General features: G+C 39.0%; 1 protein-coding gene across 7 annotated transcripts; it reads right to left on the minus strand.

The window, feature by feature from the left end:
• Positions 1-1,603: 1,603 nt before the first annotated feature.
• TMEM125 (transmembrane protein 125) lies at positions 1,604-11,461 on the minus strand. 7 transcript variants are annotated; one of them, XM_058177152.1, is made up of 5 exons: positions 10,256-11,461; positions 9,929-9,970; positions 7,406-7,953; positions 6,611-6,751; positions 1,604-5,277 (listed from the first exon to the last, which is right to left on the minus strand). In XM_058177152.1, the coding sequence occupies exon 5, from the start codon at positions 4,986-4,988 to the stop codon at positions 4,317-4,319; it is 672 nt and encodes a 223-aa protein (XP_058033135.1). In that variant the 5' UTR covers positions 4,989-5,277; positions 6,611-6,751; positions 7,406-7,953; positions 9,929-9,970; positions 10,256-11,461; the 3' UTR covers positions 1,604-4,316. The 7 variants fall into 7 exon arrangements, with proteins under 7 accessions (XP_058033135.1, XP_058033137.1, XP_058033138.1 ...); XM_058177154.1 differs by lacking the exon at positions 9,929-9,970 and having other exon boundaries at positions 7,628-7,953; XM_058177155.1 differs by lacking the exons at positions 7,406-7,953; positions 9,929-9,970.
• Positions 11,462-14,601: the final 3,140 nt, after the last annotated feature.

A 14,601-nucleotide genomic window follows, 5' to 3' on the forward strand; every position in this document is an offset into this window, starting at 1 on the left:
AGAGCACCATTATTGCCCATATAATTAAAAACAACCTGAAAACACCAAAACACAGTAGCAAAAGTGGGAGAAAAGAGAACATTATCTCTTCTGGCGACATTGCTTGTGACTCCTAAACCATAGTAAGAAAAATCGATCATTTGCCACTTGGTTTAGAGCAGAGGTTTTCAAACCCGGCAATGTGTAAAAGTTTTAAGATGTGTGTATCTAAACTCTCAAGATTCTGAGAGTGGAAGTCTACAAATCTTAAAGTTACCAAATTTGAAAAATATTTTCAGTGTGAGAAACAGATTTCAGTAGGTATAAGTGCAAACAAACAAAATTTAGTGTGATGGTCTGTGAACTCAGGTGAAATCAATAATTTGAAAAGCAAAAGTGTTTTGCAAATCCAGGCATATTATGTTGTGCATAGGTTCTTTTGGTCTTATCTTTCAGTAATACATGTAATACATTAAAAAAACATCTCTATGACAGGGCTCTCCAACCTTGACAACTTTAAGACTTGTGGACTTCAACTCCCAGAATTCCTCAGCCAGCTTTCCTTTGCTGGCTGAGGTATTCTGGGAGTTGAAGTTCACAAGTCTTAAAGTTGCCAAGGTTGGAGAGCCCTGCTTTATGAATTAAAACAAGAAGACAACGTCGTCCCACGAGCAAAAAGTCGGCTAACACCTTAAGGCTCCGTAAGGCAGCAATTTCAAGACCCCTGAAAGCGTGAGCGACTCTTTTCTTTCTAAATCTAAGAGCGCTAAACCGAAGTACTGTAATACAAAACCTGCCGCGGATGACGTCATCGCACGGAAGTTTCTATTGGGATGTTTTCAAGAGGCGACTGAGAAGTATGTGGACGGGGTGGTTTTGTGAGTTCGTGCCTGGCCTCTTGCAAAAACTTCTGGCAGTCAGGCCAATACAGAACAGATGCAGGTTGCAAAACTTCTGGATGACCACTTTAGAGTAGAGGGAGAAAAAATGGGTCTGAAACCATCAGCACCTTTTCCCAGATACTCTCCTCTAGCACATCACATACCTGGAAGGCACAGGGCTGGGGAAGACTGGGATAGATCATTGCATATAATACTCTCACTCATGGCCTTCATGTATACTGCATATACAGCAAAGCTGGCTGAGGAACTCTGGGAGTTGAAGTCCACAAGTCTTAAAGTGACCGAAGTTGGACACCCCTTCTCTAGAGGATGCAGCCACTTTAATGCTTAAGGAAGCAATGCTTTATTTGTCCTAACATGCTTTGCCAAGTGCCCCTTCCGTTGCTTTGCAAAGTCCTGTTTACTAATTTCAGATCTGTTGCATCCTGGGCTCTAAATTTCCTTCCTTCAGGTATGACTCGGCAGAGACATTTCTCAGCACTTGCTGCCTGTGATCATATGAGCCAAAGATACCTGTAATTGAACTTGCAGGCTTTTGCAAGTTTAGCTTATGGCTACTATGGTTAAACTTATGGTAGCTCCTCTACAGCAGGGGTCTCCAACCTTGGTCACTTTAAGTTAAGACTTGTGGACTTCAACTACCAGAGTTGAAGTCCACAAGTCTTAAAGTGACCAAGGTTGGAGACCCCTGCTTTACAGCATTTGCATCCCAAGTTCTTTGGCTCTGAAACCAGAAAGAAATTAGGTTTTTAGGATGTCTACTAGTTTTCCACCTGAGGGAGATAGAAAGAGAGACCATATTAATAGGACAGTAAGATGAAGATGTTGGCTAAAGGGTGGAGATATGCTCCCTCCCCTCAATTATATAAATATTTTTATTCTAGAATTAGGCTTCAGTTTTGTCTGAAATTGGAATTATGAATTTAAAGAAACTAGAAAGGGTTTACATTAAAATCCTAAAAAGTCCCAAATGTCTAGCAGACATAGAAAACCTTGCTTAGAGCCACTCTGTTGGAAAGGTTAGAAGGGAATATTGTTGACTTTTGGCATAACATGTGTCCGGATTGTTTTTAATTTTATATTCTTCCCACTAAATTCAGTGGAGCTAACCCCCAAGCAAATGTAGAAAGCCTTAATGAACTTGTTGAACTTTTAATGTTTATAGCAAGGAAAAAATGCATATTCTCTGGTTTTTCACATGTTTTGGTAAGGTGCAAAGTGAGGATACTTTTGATGCCATAAATGTGAGGAAATTAATTGGCTATCCAACTCCAGTAAACTTTTGAAATGGGAATGGTTGCCTCACAGTTTCATAGCTCACAACTATAGCCAGGTTTCTTGAAGACGTGTGAATGGATCCTGGGTTATGGCTGTAAAATGATACTTGGTAAAGTAGGAGCCACAGAATGTGGGGAATAGCAGCAGATTCCTCCACATGTTTTTTCATTTGAATTCCAGTGGAAATTGCTATAACATCTGAGGATGAGTGAATAAGCTTGTATGTGAGAACTAAGTTTTAGTAATATGGTAACTGATTGTAAGCTATCTATAGGTAGAGGGGTACCTGGTGAAGCAACAAGCTGTTATATTATCTTATTTAATTTTGATTTTCAAGATACACACATGAATCAAATTACATTTCAAAAGGGCTTAGAAGCTGAACAAAGCAACATCTTTTTTCTTCCAGTATTGTAGAAAGTGCTAAAATCATTTAAAAACAATAGAAACGTAGCTGTATTGTAGTTTAGTTGAGATAAAAGGACCCCCATCTTTGCAAGCATCCTCACATTTCTTAAACATATCATTCCGTTCATAAGATAGTCCTCGACTTATGACCACAATAGAGCGCAAAATTTATGTTGTTAAGTAAGATATGTTAAGTGACTTTTTCCCCATTTTACAAACTTTCTTGCCACAGTTATTAAGTGAAGCACTGCAGTTGTTAAGTTGGTAACATTGTTCATCTGGCGTTTCCATTGACTTTGCTTGTCAGGTCACAAAAGTTGATCACATGACTCTGGGGCATGGCAACCGTCATAAATATGAACTAGTTGTCAAGCATCTGAATTTTGATTACCTGACCATGGGGATACTGCAATGGTCGTAAGTGAAAAACAATCATAAGTCACCTTTTTCAGTGCTGTTTTCTCTTTGAACAGTCACTAAAGGAACTGTTGTAAGTTGAGGACTACCTGTACAGTACAATTTAAGTAAACTTTACTGACTTTCTTTGCTATTTTACTGCTGTTGAGAAAGCTGGCATTGCAGGAAGGGACAGATATTATAAAGCTCCTCATCAGCAGATGCTGTACCTCCATTTTGCTCTTTGTCTGGAGCAAGATGTTTCTTGAAATAATCAGACCTAGGGACTTCCATTATTAAAGGTAAACCAAGTATTATTTCTTCATACACCAGCATACCTATACAACTTTTGTTTTCCATATATTGCATGAATTGATGCTTCCCTGGATTCACACAGTATGCTGCTCCTGTAAACTTCCTTTTATAATACTACTAATAAACATTCATGAAAGTTACATGCCACCTGACTCCCAATGACTAGGTGACTTTATCTTGTTTCCAAACTGAAGAACACCAAAATCTTAAGCCTGGAAAATATTATTCCTATCAAGTACCATTAGTCTGTGATAAGATGGATGGCCAATAAATTTAATAAATAAATAAATAATAATGGCAAGTGGCATAATTACCATCTCTGGGTTACAACATTCGGGATTGTTAGAAAATAGCAAAAAGAAATATACAAATACTACTCATTGCTATCATCTTGTGATCACCTGGATTTTTATAGTCTACATCCAGTAGCCATGGCAGCTGAATCTTAGAGTATTTTGCCATGATCCTCAGTGTTCTGGCTAGGAATATATACTTCGTTGGAAATATGTAGCTTAGTTATTCTTTAGCATTCCTACTTTGGTTGTTCTAAATAGGACTTTGTGCATTTGGGGTTTCTCACTATTACAGCACATAAGCTTAAAACTGATTTAATTTCTACAGAGCTGTGGCTTTCCTTTTTGTAAAAGCAAGCTTCTAGTCCTTTTGAATGCAAAAAAGAAATAGGTGGTACAGTAATGCCTCAGAAACCAACGTTAGATTGAAATGAATTTTCAGTGGAACCGCTGAGAGAGAAAAAGATGCTTCCCTGCGTGTTCAAATTGCCTTAGTTACTTAGGATCACGCTTGAGAGTGATACCCATTTGTTTTCCTTCATTTACACATCTTGTGAATCTCTCGGTGCTCCAAAGCAAACATCTTGCCAAGAAGCCAGGCCTCAATACTGACTGAGAATAACTGCTCTGTGGTGAAAAATTTATCACGTTGCTGAAGTTGGGTCAGATGACATGTAGGGCAAATCCAACCATAAAGTCAGAGCAATCTCAGAGTCGAAGGCAGTCACCATTATGTCCTTGATAGTTAAATTAAGTTTGCCATGCTGGAGGTAGGAGGAAATTGCTGACTGGCCGAAATATGTCCTGATACAGTAAAAATAGCACTGTTGTTTGCAGCCCCCTGGTTCTGACGAGTAGCTGTACGGCAGGAAGTCCATGTCAAATAGAACAACAGGCTGAAGAGAATAATTGCTCCAGCGGCTGTAAGCACAATGCCACTGATAAACATGCTGGCAAAGGGGCGCGGGGTTGGGGGGTTAGTGCTGACACTGGTGGTAGAGATGGCTGTGAGCACAGTGCCACACACCAGCAGCACCAAGGCTGTCAGTAGAAGCACGGCACAGTCCGAGGCACCACCGCTCTTCAGCAACTCCACCTGTTCCCGTCTGCGAATACAGTTCATGTCCTGGATGGCAGAACTTAACAGCTGCTTCAGTAGTACCAAGAGTGCCAGCAGACAGAGTGTTGTGCCCACTGCCAGCCTCCACTCTCCAGAGCGACTGCTAGTACTGTACAGCAGGGCAATACCACCCACCCCACAGGCTAGGATCAAGGCCACTGCTACTCCATAGCAAATAAGGGACTTCTTGGGCTCCTGGAACCACCATAGCTCCACATGCTCTTCCAGGATGTTCCTTTGGATCCGGCTGGCATGAGCTGGGAGCCTGGGTTCATTCAGGTGCTCCAGTTCTGCCATGGTTGATATTGAACCGGCTCATATACAGCAACAATGGGCCTCAGGAACTGCTGCTTTCAACTGGCCCGGAGGATGGCAACAAGGAGGAAGGTGGGTACTTGACACATTTTCCCAGGGATAGAGGCAATGAACTTTTATTTGATTTCTATCCAAATCACTTCCCCCCCCACCCCCTTGGATGGAAACGGTTGAAAGGGAACAGCAGAAATGGAAGAGTTTTCTGGCTGAGGCCGAAACCTGCTTCAGCTTTTGCAGCTCCCTTCTGAGCACGCCCAGATCCTGCCAGTATCTGTAAAGGAAACAGTGATAAAATATGAAAAGGGCTTTCTCTGTGAAAAGTGAAAGGAAAGAGTAAGGAGGACCACTCCCCATGGGGTCAAGTAGGGTTCATGCAAGTCAATTCTGTTTTTATGGGCCAGGCCTTGTTCTGTTTTTATGGGCCAGGCCATTCTTCCATGCCTTGTCCAGGAAAGTTGAATCATAAATTTTCCTTGTGGCAAAATGTTTGTGCCAGGAAAAGCAAGATTGTCTAATAATAAGTAACTTATAACCGATACTTGCCCCTATGAAACCTTTGGATGCATTTTCTCATTTACATGGTTTCAATAATTTTACAGCAAAATATAAACATGCAAGAAATGCTTCTCTTATTTCTAGTCTCAGGTTTTAATGCTATTTTAGTAACACCTCCACCTCTATCAATTTGACAATCATCTTAAAAATACTTTATCTTTAATAAGGGCCTCTGGTGGCACAACAGGCTAATGCAGCCTATTATTAACAGCAACTGCTTGCAATATTGCAGGTTCAAGTCCCACCAGGCCCAAGGTTGACTCAGCCTTCCATCCTTTATAAGGTAGGTAAAATGAGGACCCAGATTGTTGGGGGGCAATAAGTTGACTTTGTATATAGTATACAAATGGATGAAGACTATTGCTTAACACAATGTAAGCCGCCCTGAGTCTTCGGAGAAGGGCGGGATATAAATGCAAAAAAAATAATAATAACTAACAGAGTTGGAAGGGACCTTGGAGGTCATCTAGTCCAACCCCCTGCTCACACAGGAGACCTGTACTAGGGATTCGAACTGTCGAACTGCCAACCTTTCTGATCGACAAGCTCAGTGTCTTAGCTACTGAGCCACCTAGTCATATAGTTATATAAGTATATACTTATATAAGTATAAGTATATACTCATATACTCATATACATATACTTATAATCTCTTCGTTAAGAAAAGATGGGTTTGATATTCTCCAAGCTGCCAAACTCAGCTCTTTGTACTAGCTTTTGTCTTGATGGAAGGCAAAGAGAAATTATATTTGCTGCAAGCATGTCTCATGATGTCAGGATGATAGAGGTTGAAAGAGGGGGGGGAAAGTTTTCCAGTGTGAAAAGGCATAAACAGGTTCTATATTGAAATCTATGTTCTATATTGAAATTACATCATGTTGCGGTTAGCTTTGCATTTGTTAACAATATTAAGAATATAAAATTGTCTGTTCTTTCACATATATATTTTTCATAAAATAGAGTAATTATTCTGATTCTAGGGCTCAACATCATGTCCCTCTAATTACAGTACAAAGATGGTTCTCTAATGATTATTAAAGGACACCCACTCATGAGATCACTTCTGTCTTTTCTCCAGCCCACTGCAAAGGCACCTTGAAGACATCTGCAGTTGTTCTACTGTCAAGTGGTATTTTCCATCTTTTTTCAACGTGTTTTGCCATACAGTGTAAAATGCCTTGGTGCAATTTCTAAAACATTTCACGCCGCACATTAAAACAGTATAAAATTAGTCCTGAGTATCACAAAACCAAAACAACAGATTAAAACACAATCATGGTATCAAGGCCTCACAATTGTCCCCCAAAAATGAAAGATGCATGATTAAATTTTTATCTGCTAATACACTTGTGAAGTATCACCCTGAAAGAGCAAGCAGAAGACATGCAATGTGCTGTTTAGGTCCAAAGTTCTGTTAATTGCAGAAAAAAGGATGTAGCTATTATGTGTCCCATGAGAGCATCTTAATATTTTTGGAAAAAAGGCAAAAATAGATAAGGAAAGATATAATGCAAAAAATATCAGAATTGCTTCTGTTGAAGCAATAGCTCACCCTTATTCTGTAATTTTGTAAATCTGATCAATCTAGAGCTATAAAGGCTTAATGATTATGTGAATAAAAACAATCAACATCATAAGGAATACCTATACAATATAAATTGAATGACCTAGATAAAAAATATGCACTAGAAAGCGACATATTTTGATTGTTAACGGTTGAGAATAGTTTGATAAATGTAATTAGGAGAAGTATTTTTATCATAATAGAATCAGTGGTCATCCAACAAAACTGAAATGTGATTTAAAAACGAGATGAATTTTCTTATAAAGCACATACTACATACCGGGTTGGGGGAATGGAGGGAGTATCCATAGCTACTTTTAAAACGTTTAGACTGGAAACACAAGCAACGATCGTAAAGCATTAATTTCCTTGGCTGTTAAACACCTCTTTAGTACTTGATTATAAAGTTTACATTGATCTACTCCAGAAAGGTTGCACACATGCCTTGTAAAGAAACTTCTTCCATGCAGGCCCTCAAGGACTGGTCTAAATTTCGTGTTACCTTCAATGTGCTGTCCTTGTTATGGCATCTTAGCTCCAAGGTGCTGGGTCAATGATTCCTTGCCTTTCAGGAATTCCACTTATAGGTTTTGTTGCAGTCTTGGCTATGTCTTCAACAGGTTGGCTCTTCTTTGGCATAAGAGTGTTCATATCATGCACCAATTCTTAGGTTCTTGGTACAAGTCTTCATTTTAGTAGCATTTGCTTCTTGTACTAGCAAAAGCTGATGATTGAAGCAGAGATCCCACACAATAAGAAAGCTTCTTTCACTGTTCCAGTCTCACATGGTCCCTCATCAGCATCTGCCTCTTGTCACCAACTGGTTCTCTGTGTTGTGAGACAATAGAAGCTTGCATCTAAGCTGTCTTAACCCTTGATACACATTTTTTCTCCAAGAGCGATTGAGACCTGGGCTTATTATTAGCTTCTTTTCTTCATCCCCAGTTTAAGGTACAATTAACAGGATTTCATTTTTATAATTTGATAAAGTCGTTGACCAGCATTTAACCATTTCATACTACTTTGCTCTTCTGGCTCCCCCCCCCCAGCACCCTTTAGATATTCTGGAAATTAGGCAGGAATCTAGTTGGAAAGTGGATGCTGAATACCTTACAGTATTTAGGAAAAGCAGAAAAAAGTATTTCTGGTATCAAGATGGTGATTCCTCACTGGTCCATTTTAAAATCTTTTCAATATTTAATAAGGAATTTAGAATTTCTGGCTTAAATGGCTTTAAGTTTTCTGGCTGGCAAATTCTATGTATCTTTCTCTGTAGAATATCAGAAGTATCGGAGACTAGAAAATGAAATTATTTTCGTAGGCAAATATGACAATTATTAAATCTGGATGGTCTTCATCCTTTGAGGCCTATTTATTTTGCTGACCTCTGAAACCAGAAAGTCCCTTTGTTTAAAAAGTTACAGTACCGTGTGAAATCTAAGTTCAGAAACTGAATCTGAAGATGTTCAGGAGAAGCTCCTGAAATGTACAGTCTGGCATAAAACCCTTTACATTCTTTACTGAGGTTTAAAAGCAATCTATTTATAATGCTGTTTTTCTTGTTTTCTTTCTTCTCTTGTATTTGTTCGCACATGAAATGGACATACAAGATATAACACTGTCCACATGTCCTTGAAAGTAAACCTTCTGCCAGCCTGGTGGTCAAGTGATATATTGAGCTCCTACAACTTCCAGGTTTCTCTGTATAAAAATTGTCCCTCAACATATCTCCAAGTCAGGGAAAGTTGGCACTTCAAATGAACCCTGATTAGTTTAACATCTTCTTTACCAAAAATTGCAAAGAGGTCTGCAAAGAAGGGGATTCATATCTGAGAGAGAGTGTTATTTTGATTTGACTCAGGGCTAAAATCATTACCCTTTTTTGTATTTTAGCAGATCTTAGCTGTCGAATTAAGTAAGTTAGAAAAAGTAACTTCACATATTTGCAATACATAGGACATTGGAGTCAAAGCAATGGGGTGGTCATTTATAAAACCACTGGTAGTCAAAGGCCACAATTAATGCATGTTTTTCTTTTTTAATCAGAAGGATGTGTTTGAGAATAACTACCTATGGGGATCTAACAGCAGATAATGGTTTTAGAGGATATTTAGTACAGCACATAAGAATGAAAGAAGTATAATTAATCCTCCCCCACTGCTTCTCAAATAAGAGATCTCATTTATCCCAGGCAATTGTTTAATAATTTAATCAGAGGCTACTGGAGGTTTCCCTTGCAGAAGAAGTGAGCAGAAAGAGGAGGCTTCTGATCCAGACACAGCCTGACAGCATCAGCTCAAACCCTCCCCTCCAACCGGCACAGAACATGAGATCACTGTTAAAACTATATGGAGATCAGGCCTATTTAAGGCAGATTGCCAGCTAAGCCACATGACTGGAAAAACCAAAGTACTAAATCTAGTACTAAATCACTGGAAAGTGAACAAGATAGAAGATAAATCTCTTCCGCCCCCCCCCCCAACATCCCCAAATCTTTTTCTGCTAGTGTGATTGAAGCTTGAATTCATGAAAAACAAACAGTTGATTCCCGTGGATGTTAAATTATGGGTACAGTATTAACATGAAATCCATACCCATGGCTCCATCCACTTCATTTTAATAGTGAAAAAGAGTTACTATATACCTACTGTTTGCCCTGAGGCTGTGTATGGATGGTGCTCACTAGCTTGGGACAATGTTTGCTATGTTTTGCTGGAGTGCCTGTAGCTAGGAGAAGTTAGCACCCAGCCTGGCTTTAGCTGTTCAGCATTAACCCATATGGGAAAAAACTTGTCCTCCTTACCGTTTCCAACTGTTAGTGACTGAAGCTACTGGGTAAGGAAACCTAGAGAGGAAGAATGGTTTTAAGACTTTAAAAGTATGCCAGTTCCACCACCTACTTTGTGAACTCCTGAAGTTTAAATGAAAGTAAAAGATAAACTGAAATACATGGCAATTCATATGGAAATAAATCTGTCTATATGTTGATATAATACAGCTGAAGAAAGAATATGTCTGAGTGTACACTGTAATCGTCTGAAAAGTTTTCAGAAGGCAGTTTCTTGACTGAAAAGAGAAAGGATAGCATGGCATAGACGCACAGATATTTTCTGGAATGGGCTTCACTCACCTACAGCTGATTAATCATGGAAGATGCTGTTGCCAGAATCTTTTCCTGGGCCGTCTTCTTGGGTTTCCTAGGATCCTTATGCCATATTCCTCTTCCATTGTGGTTGCTTAATGGTCAGTTTTTAGGGTATGGTCCAAAGATAAAATTGAAACCTGCCTTCTTCATTCTCTGCCTACGTATGCCTATCAAGTAACAGGTGCTAGTTTCACCTCCTTCTTCCGTCTAACACCAGATGCTTCATCTGATAGGCTTACAACAGTCACTGACCTTTGCCCAGGCAGGTACATTCTCTAGCAGGGTGGGGTTGGAGAGACAACCTGTTGTCCTTGGAAACATTCCAGCCTGATGACGGTGTGTGCACACGTGGGAAGTGGAAATAAGGCTGGTAAAGCCAAAAAAAGAAGGATGTACATTACAGGTAGAAGTAAACAATACAGGATGATTGAGATTGATGGCTTCTTGCAAGATAATTGACTTTTTTTTTCCTTCAAAGAACTGCACAGGGGCAGTAAGGAAATGGTATAGATTAGTATCATACTTTGTCGCTGTTGGGAAATTGGGAACTTTTGGCAGATTTCTTTAGAGTAGGAGTGGCTCTTGAGTCCTAATAGGAAGTATTAAATCTGTTTGGGGAGTGAACATATTAATTGAACAGGTCACTGATGACCCCTAAAAAGACTAGGTAACAGCATGCAATGGTCATTAGAAAGTCTATAGACTGTTGCAGAAACATTGGCTAATTGGGCTGGATTTGGGGTCTGTTAAAATGCTATCTGTCCAGTTGGCAGAAAGCTATACCAGCGTAATATTTTCTGTCCCCACTGCTGGTATCTATTCTGCACTGCTTGCCTGTTTTGGCTGGAAGCCAAATAGTGGTGTCCTTATTTCATGCCTGCAGGTTGATTAAACAAAGTAATTGGTAAAACCTTACTTATGACTTTGCTGCCCCCTGACTTTTCACCAACCAGCAGCAGCCAATCATGGCAGTGATGAGAAGATGGGGCTGGGACCGGTGGAAAGCTAACAAGTGGCTTGATCTGCCTTTCCTGGTTTGATATACAGGAGGAAAGTGCCAAGTGCATCTGTTCAGTGGGCTTCTGGAGATGCTGAGTTTTGACAAATAGCTAGACTCATGCACTCTGCAGGAGGGCTTTGATCTGTTTTTCAAAACTTGTTTTGTAAAACGGAACATGGCAGTGGCCTCAAAGTTATCTCCAGTTCTCTGTGGACATAGGGAGAAGTGGGGAAACCCAGAAGGTGGCGGTAGAGTAGGCCCAGTAACTGACAGGCGTGTCCCCAAATCAGCCTGAGCTGGCTACTAGTCCTAAATTGATCCCATCTCCCTATTTTTCCCCGACTCCATTGCCAACAGAATGGTTGGTGAAGCACATCAAAATTTAAGCACTTTGGAACAATCGCGGGTTGCTATTACTTTAAAGGGAAACTTACTTTAGCAATGGGATAGCTTACACCTGCCTCACATATGGGCTGAGGACAATAGGAAAGTAATATAATGGCGATATAATAGAAAAAAAAATATGTTGCCCCATATCAGGCAAATTTGTCCCTTGTTGAAGAGCATTCAACAAAGTTGGTAGATGCTCAGATCTGTTCTGTTCTGATGGCATAGGCAAGTGATAGGGAAAGTGTTGAAACTGAAATTGAACTTGTCTGGAAGCCCACCATCAGGGAAAATTGCACTACCGGTAGTTTATTTCATAATATTTCTAAACTATGGCAAACTCTTTGATGTTTTTTGTTTCTTGATTTCTTGTTTGTGATTTGCAGCAGCATATCCAAATGACAGTAGGGTTTTTTGATACAATACATAGACATTTTGGCACCTTGTTAAGTTCCTCCTGCAATCTAACTCTCTTCTAGCCGATATAATTATTAGTTTGATGAACATACTATAACTGAAGTTTCCAAGTCCAATTTAACTAACAATGACTTCCTAGACAGAACTGAAGTTTTCTTGGCAATAATACTGAAGTTGGCCACCATATTTTCTTGTTGGTTAATAACATACCTCCTCACTACAAAGATTATGCTTTAAATCTTTTTTAGCTACCTCTGTCTTGAATGCTCTTGTTTAAATTACAATGTTTTAGCAGGATATATTGATATTCAGCTTACATTGATTTCTGTTTAAATTGTAACTGTTACTAGGACAATACTGACCATATGAAGTGTACATTGTGTGCTTAATAATGGGAGTTACATTCCATATACCATGGATACAAAACAACATTAGCACCTGTTCATGTAGAGAAAACATCTTTTTGTGACATTGACATGCCTTGCGCACAAAGATTTGTTATTCTACCTTGGAATTCCAAGCAGAATTGTATATTTTGGAACAAATTTTGTGAAGCCCACATTACAATTAAGCAGCAAGTCTATAAATATAAAAATCCTTCCTGTAAAAATAAAATATAAAATAAAATAAGGCATCCCTTGACCGGGATGCCTTATGCACGGTCACTCATGCTCGTTACCTCTCGCTTGGATTATTGCAATGCTCTCTACATGGGGCTTGGAGGCTTCAGTTAGTTCAGAATGCAGCTGCGCGGGTGATAGAGGGAGCCGCACGCGGCTCCCATGTAACACCACTCCTGTGCAGGCTGCACTGGCTGCCTATGGTCTTTCGGGTGCACTTTAAGGTTTTGGTTACTACCTTTAAAGCGCTCCATGGCTTAGGGCCTGGGTACTTACGGGGTCTCCTACTGTTACCTCACGCCTCCCACCGACCCGTATGCTCGCACAGAGAGGGACTTCTCAGGGTGCCATCCGCCAAGCAATGTCGGCTGGCGGCCCCCAGGGGAAGATCCTTCTCTGTGGGGGCTCCTACCCTCTGGAACAAACTTCCCTCTAGCCTGCACCAATTGCCTGACCTTCGGACCTTTCGCCGCGAGTTGAAAATGTATTTATTTATTCGCGCGGGACTGGCTTAAATTTAAAATTTTAAATATCAATTTTAATTGGGATTGAATTAATTTATATGAATTTTAAGGGTTTTTAGGTTTAAATGTTTTAAATCTCTGCCAATTATATAATAAGTTTTTTAATCTTTCTTTTAGTTGTACACTGTTATTGTTTTATATTGGCTGTAAACCGCCCTGAGTCCTTCGGGAGAAGGGCGGTATAAAAATCTAATAAATAAATAAATAAATAAATAAATAAATAAAAATATAAAAATCCTTCCTGTAAAAAAATCTTTTTATAATAAATAAATAAATAAATAAATAAAAATAAATCAATAAATGTAAAAAAATTCTTCCTGTAAAAGACTACTTCAGCTTCAATCGCAATAATACAAGAGCAAACAATAGATTCAAACTTAATGTCAACCGCTTCAAACTTGATTACAGAAAATATGACTTCTGTAACAGAGTTGTTAATGCTTGGAACTCATTACCTGACTCCATAGTCTCTACTCAAAATCCCAAAATCTTCAACCAAAAACTGTCTACTATTGACCTCACCCCATTCCTAAGAGGACTATAAGGGGCGTGCATAAGAGCACAAAAGTGCCTACTGTTCCCTTCATTATATCAAATTAACATAGCTGTTGCATACTTTTACTTATATATATATATATTTCATTCATGATGTGTTGTTTTTATCTATGACAATGTTTGTGTATACTGTTGTGACAAAATAAAATTTAAAAAAATCTTATTTGAGAACTGTCTTTTCTCTAATGCAAGAGAGCAATTATATGGCAAAGTGCTTCTTCAACATGAGTTGTTTGGCCCTTTTTTTCTATCAGAAACAGTTAGCTATTTTTGTTAGCTATTTTTAAAGGGGATCTTAGATTTCCTCTTTAAAAGTTGTATATGCACATGTAAAGACATGTGGTACCGAGAAAATGTCTCACCTAAGGGCAGCACCACAATTTGATGAAGCCAAAACTAAGCTATTTTAATATAAGCTATCAGAGGAGAATAATTAGCTAGTAATTATCAATGATATAGAGTTCAATTACATCCGCTTTCATTGCAGGAAATGATGATAGATGTACAGAAGAATGCTGAATATGAAAGATGTAATTTGTAAGATATTATAAAGAGCTGTAACCAGGACCTTTCTTTATAAGGTCCTTTAGCTGGACTGGAACTCAGTCTTCTGGTTTTTAGACCAGCATCTTAACCAAACTGGCTTTACAGTGGGAGTATTTCACTGATATCCAGAGACCATAATACTCCAAGCATTTTTTCAAATGTACAGAATCAAAAATCAGCATCTAAGCTATGACAGAAAGTCAAGCAATAAAACCTAACACTTACAGGAAGACGAAGGAAATAGCATGAACCTTTAATTATTATTTAAAGTGGTCTCATCAA

The sequence above is a fragment of the Ahaetulla prasina genome, chromosome 3, assembly GCF_028640845.1.
Source record: "Ahaetulla prasina isolate Xishuangbanna chromosome 3, ASM2864084v1, whole genome shotgun sequence".
Lineage (NCBI taxonomy): Eukaryota > Metazoa > Chordata > Lepidosauria > Squamata > Colubridae > Ahaetulla > Ahaetulla prasina.

Excerpts from the sequence above, each read along its gene's own strand:
- TMEM125 (XM_058177150.1), bottom strand. The coding sequence starts at position 4,988 with ATGGCAGAACTGGAGCACCTGAATGAACCCAGGCTCCCAGCTCATGCC.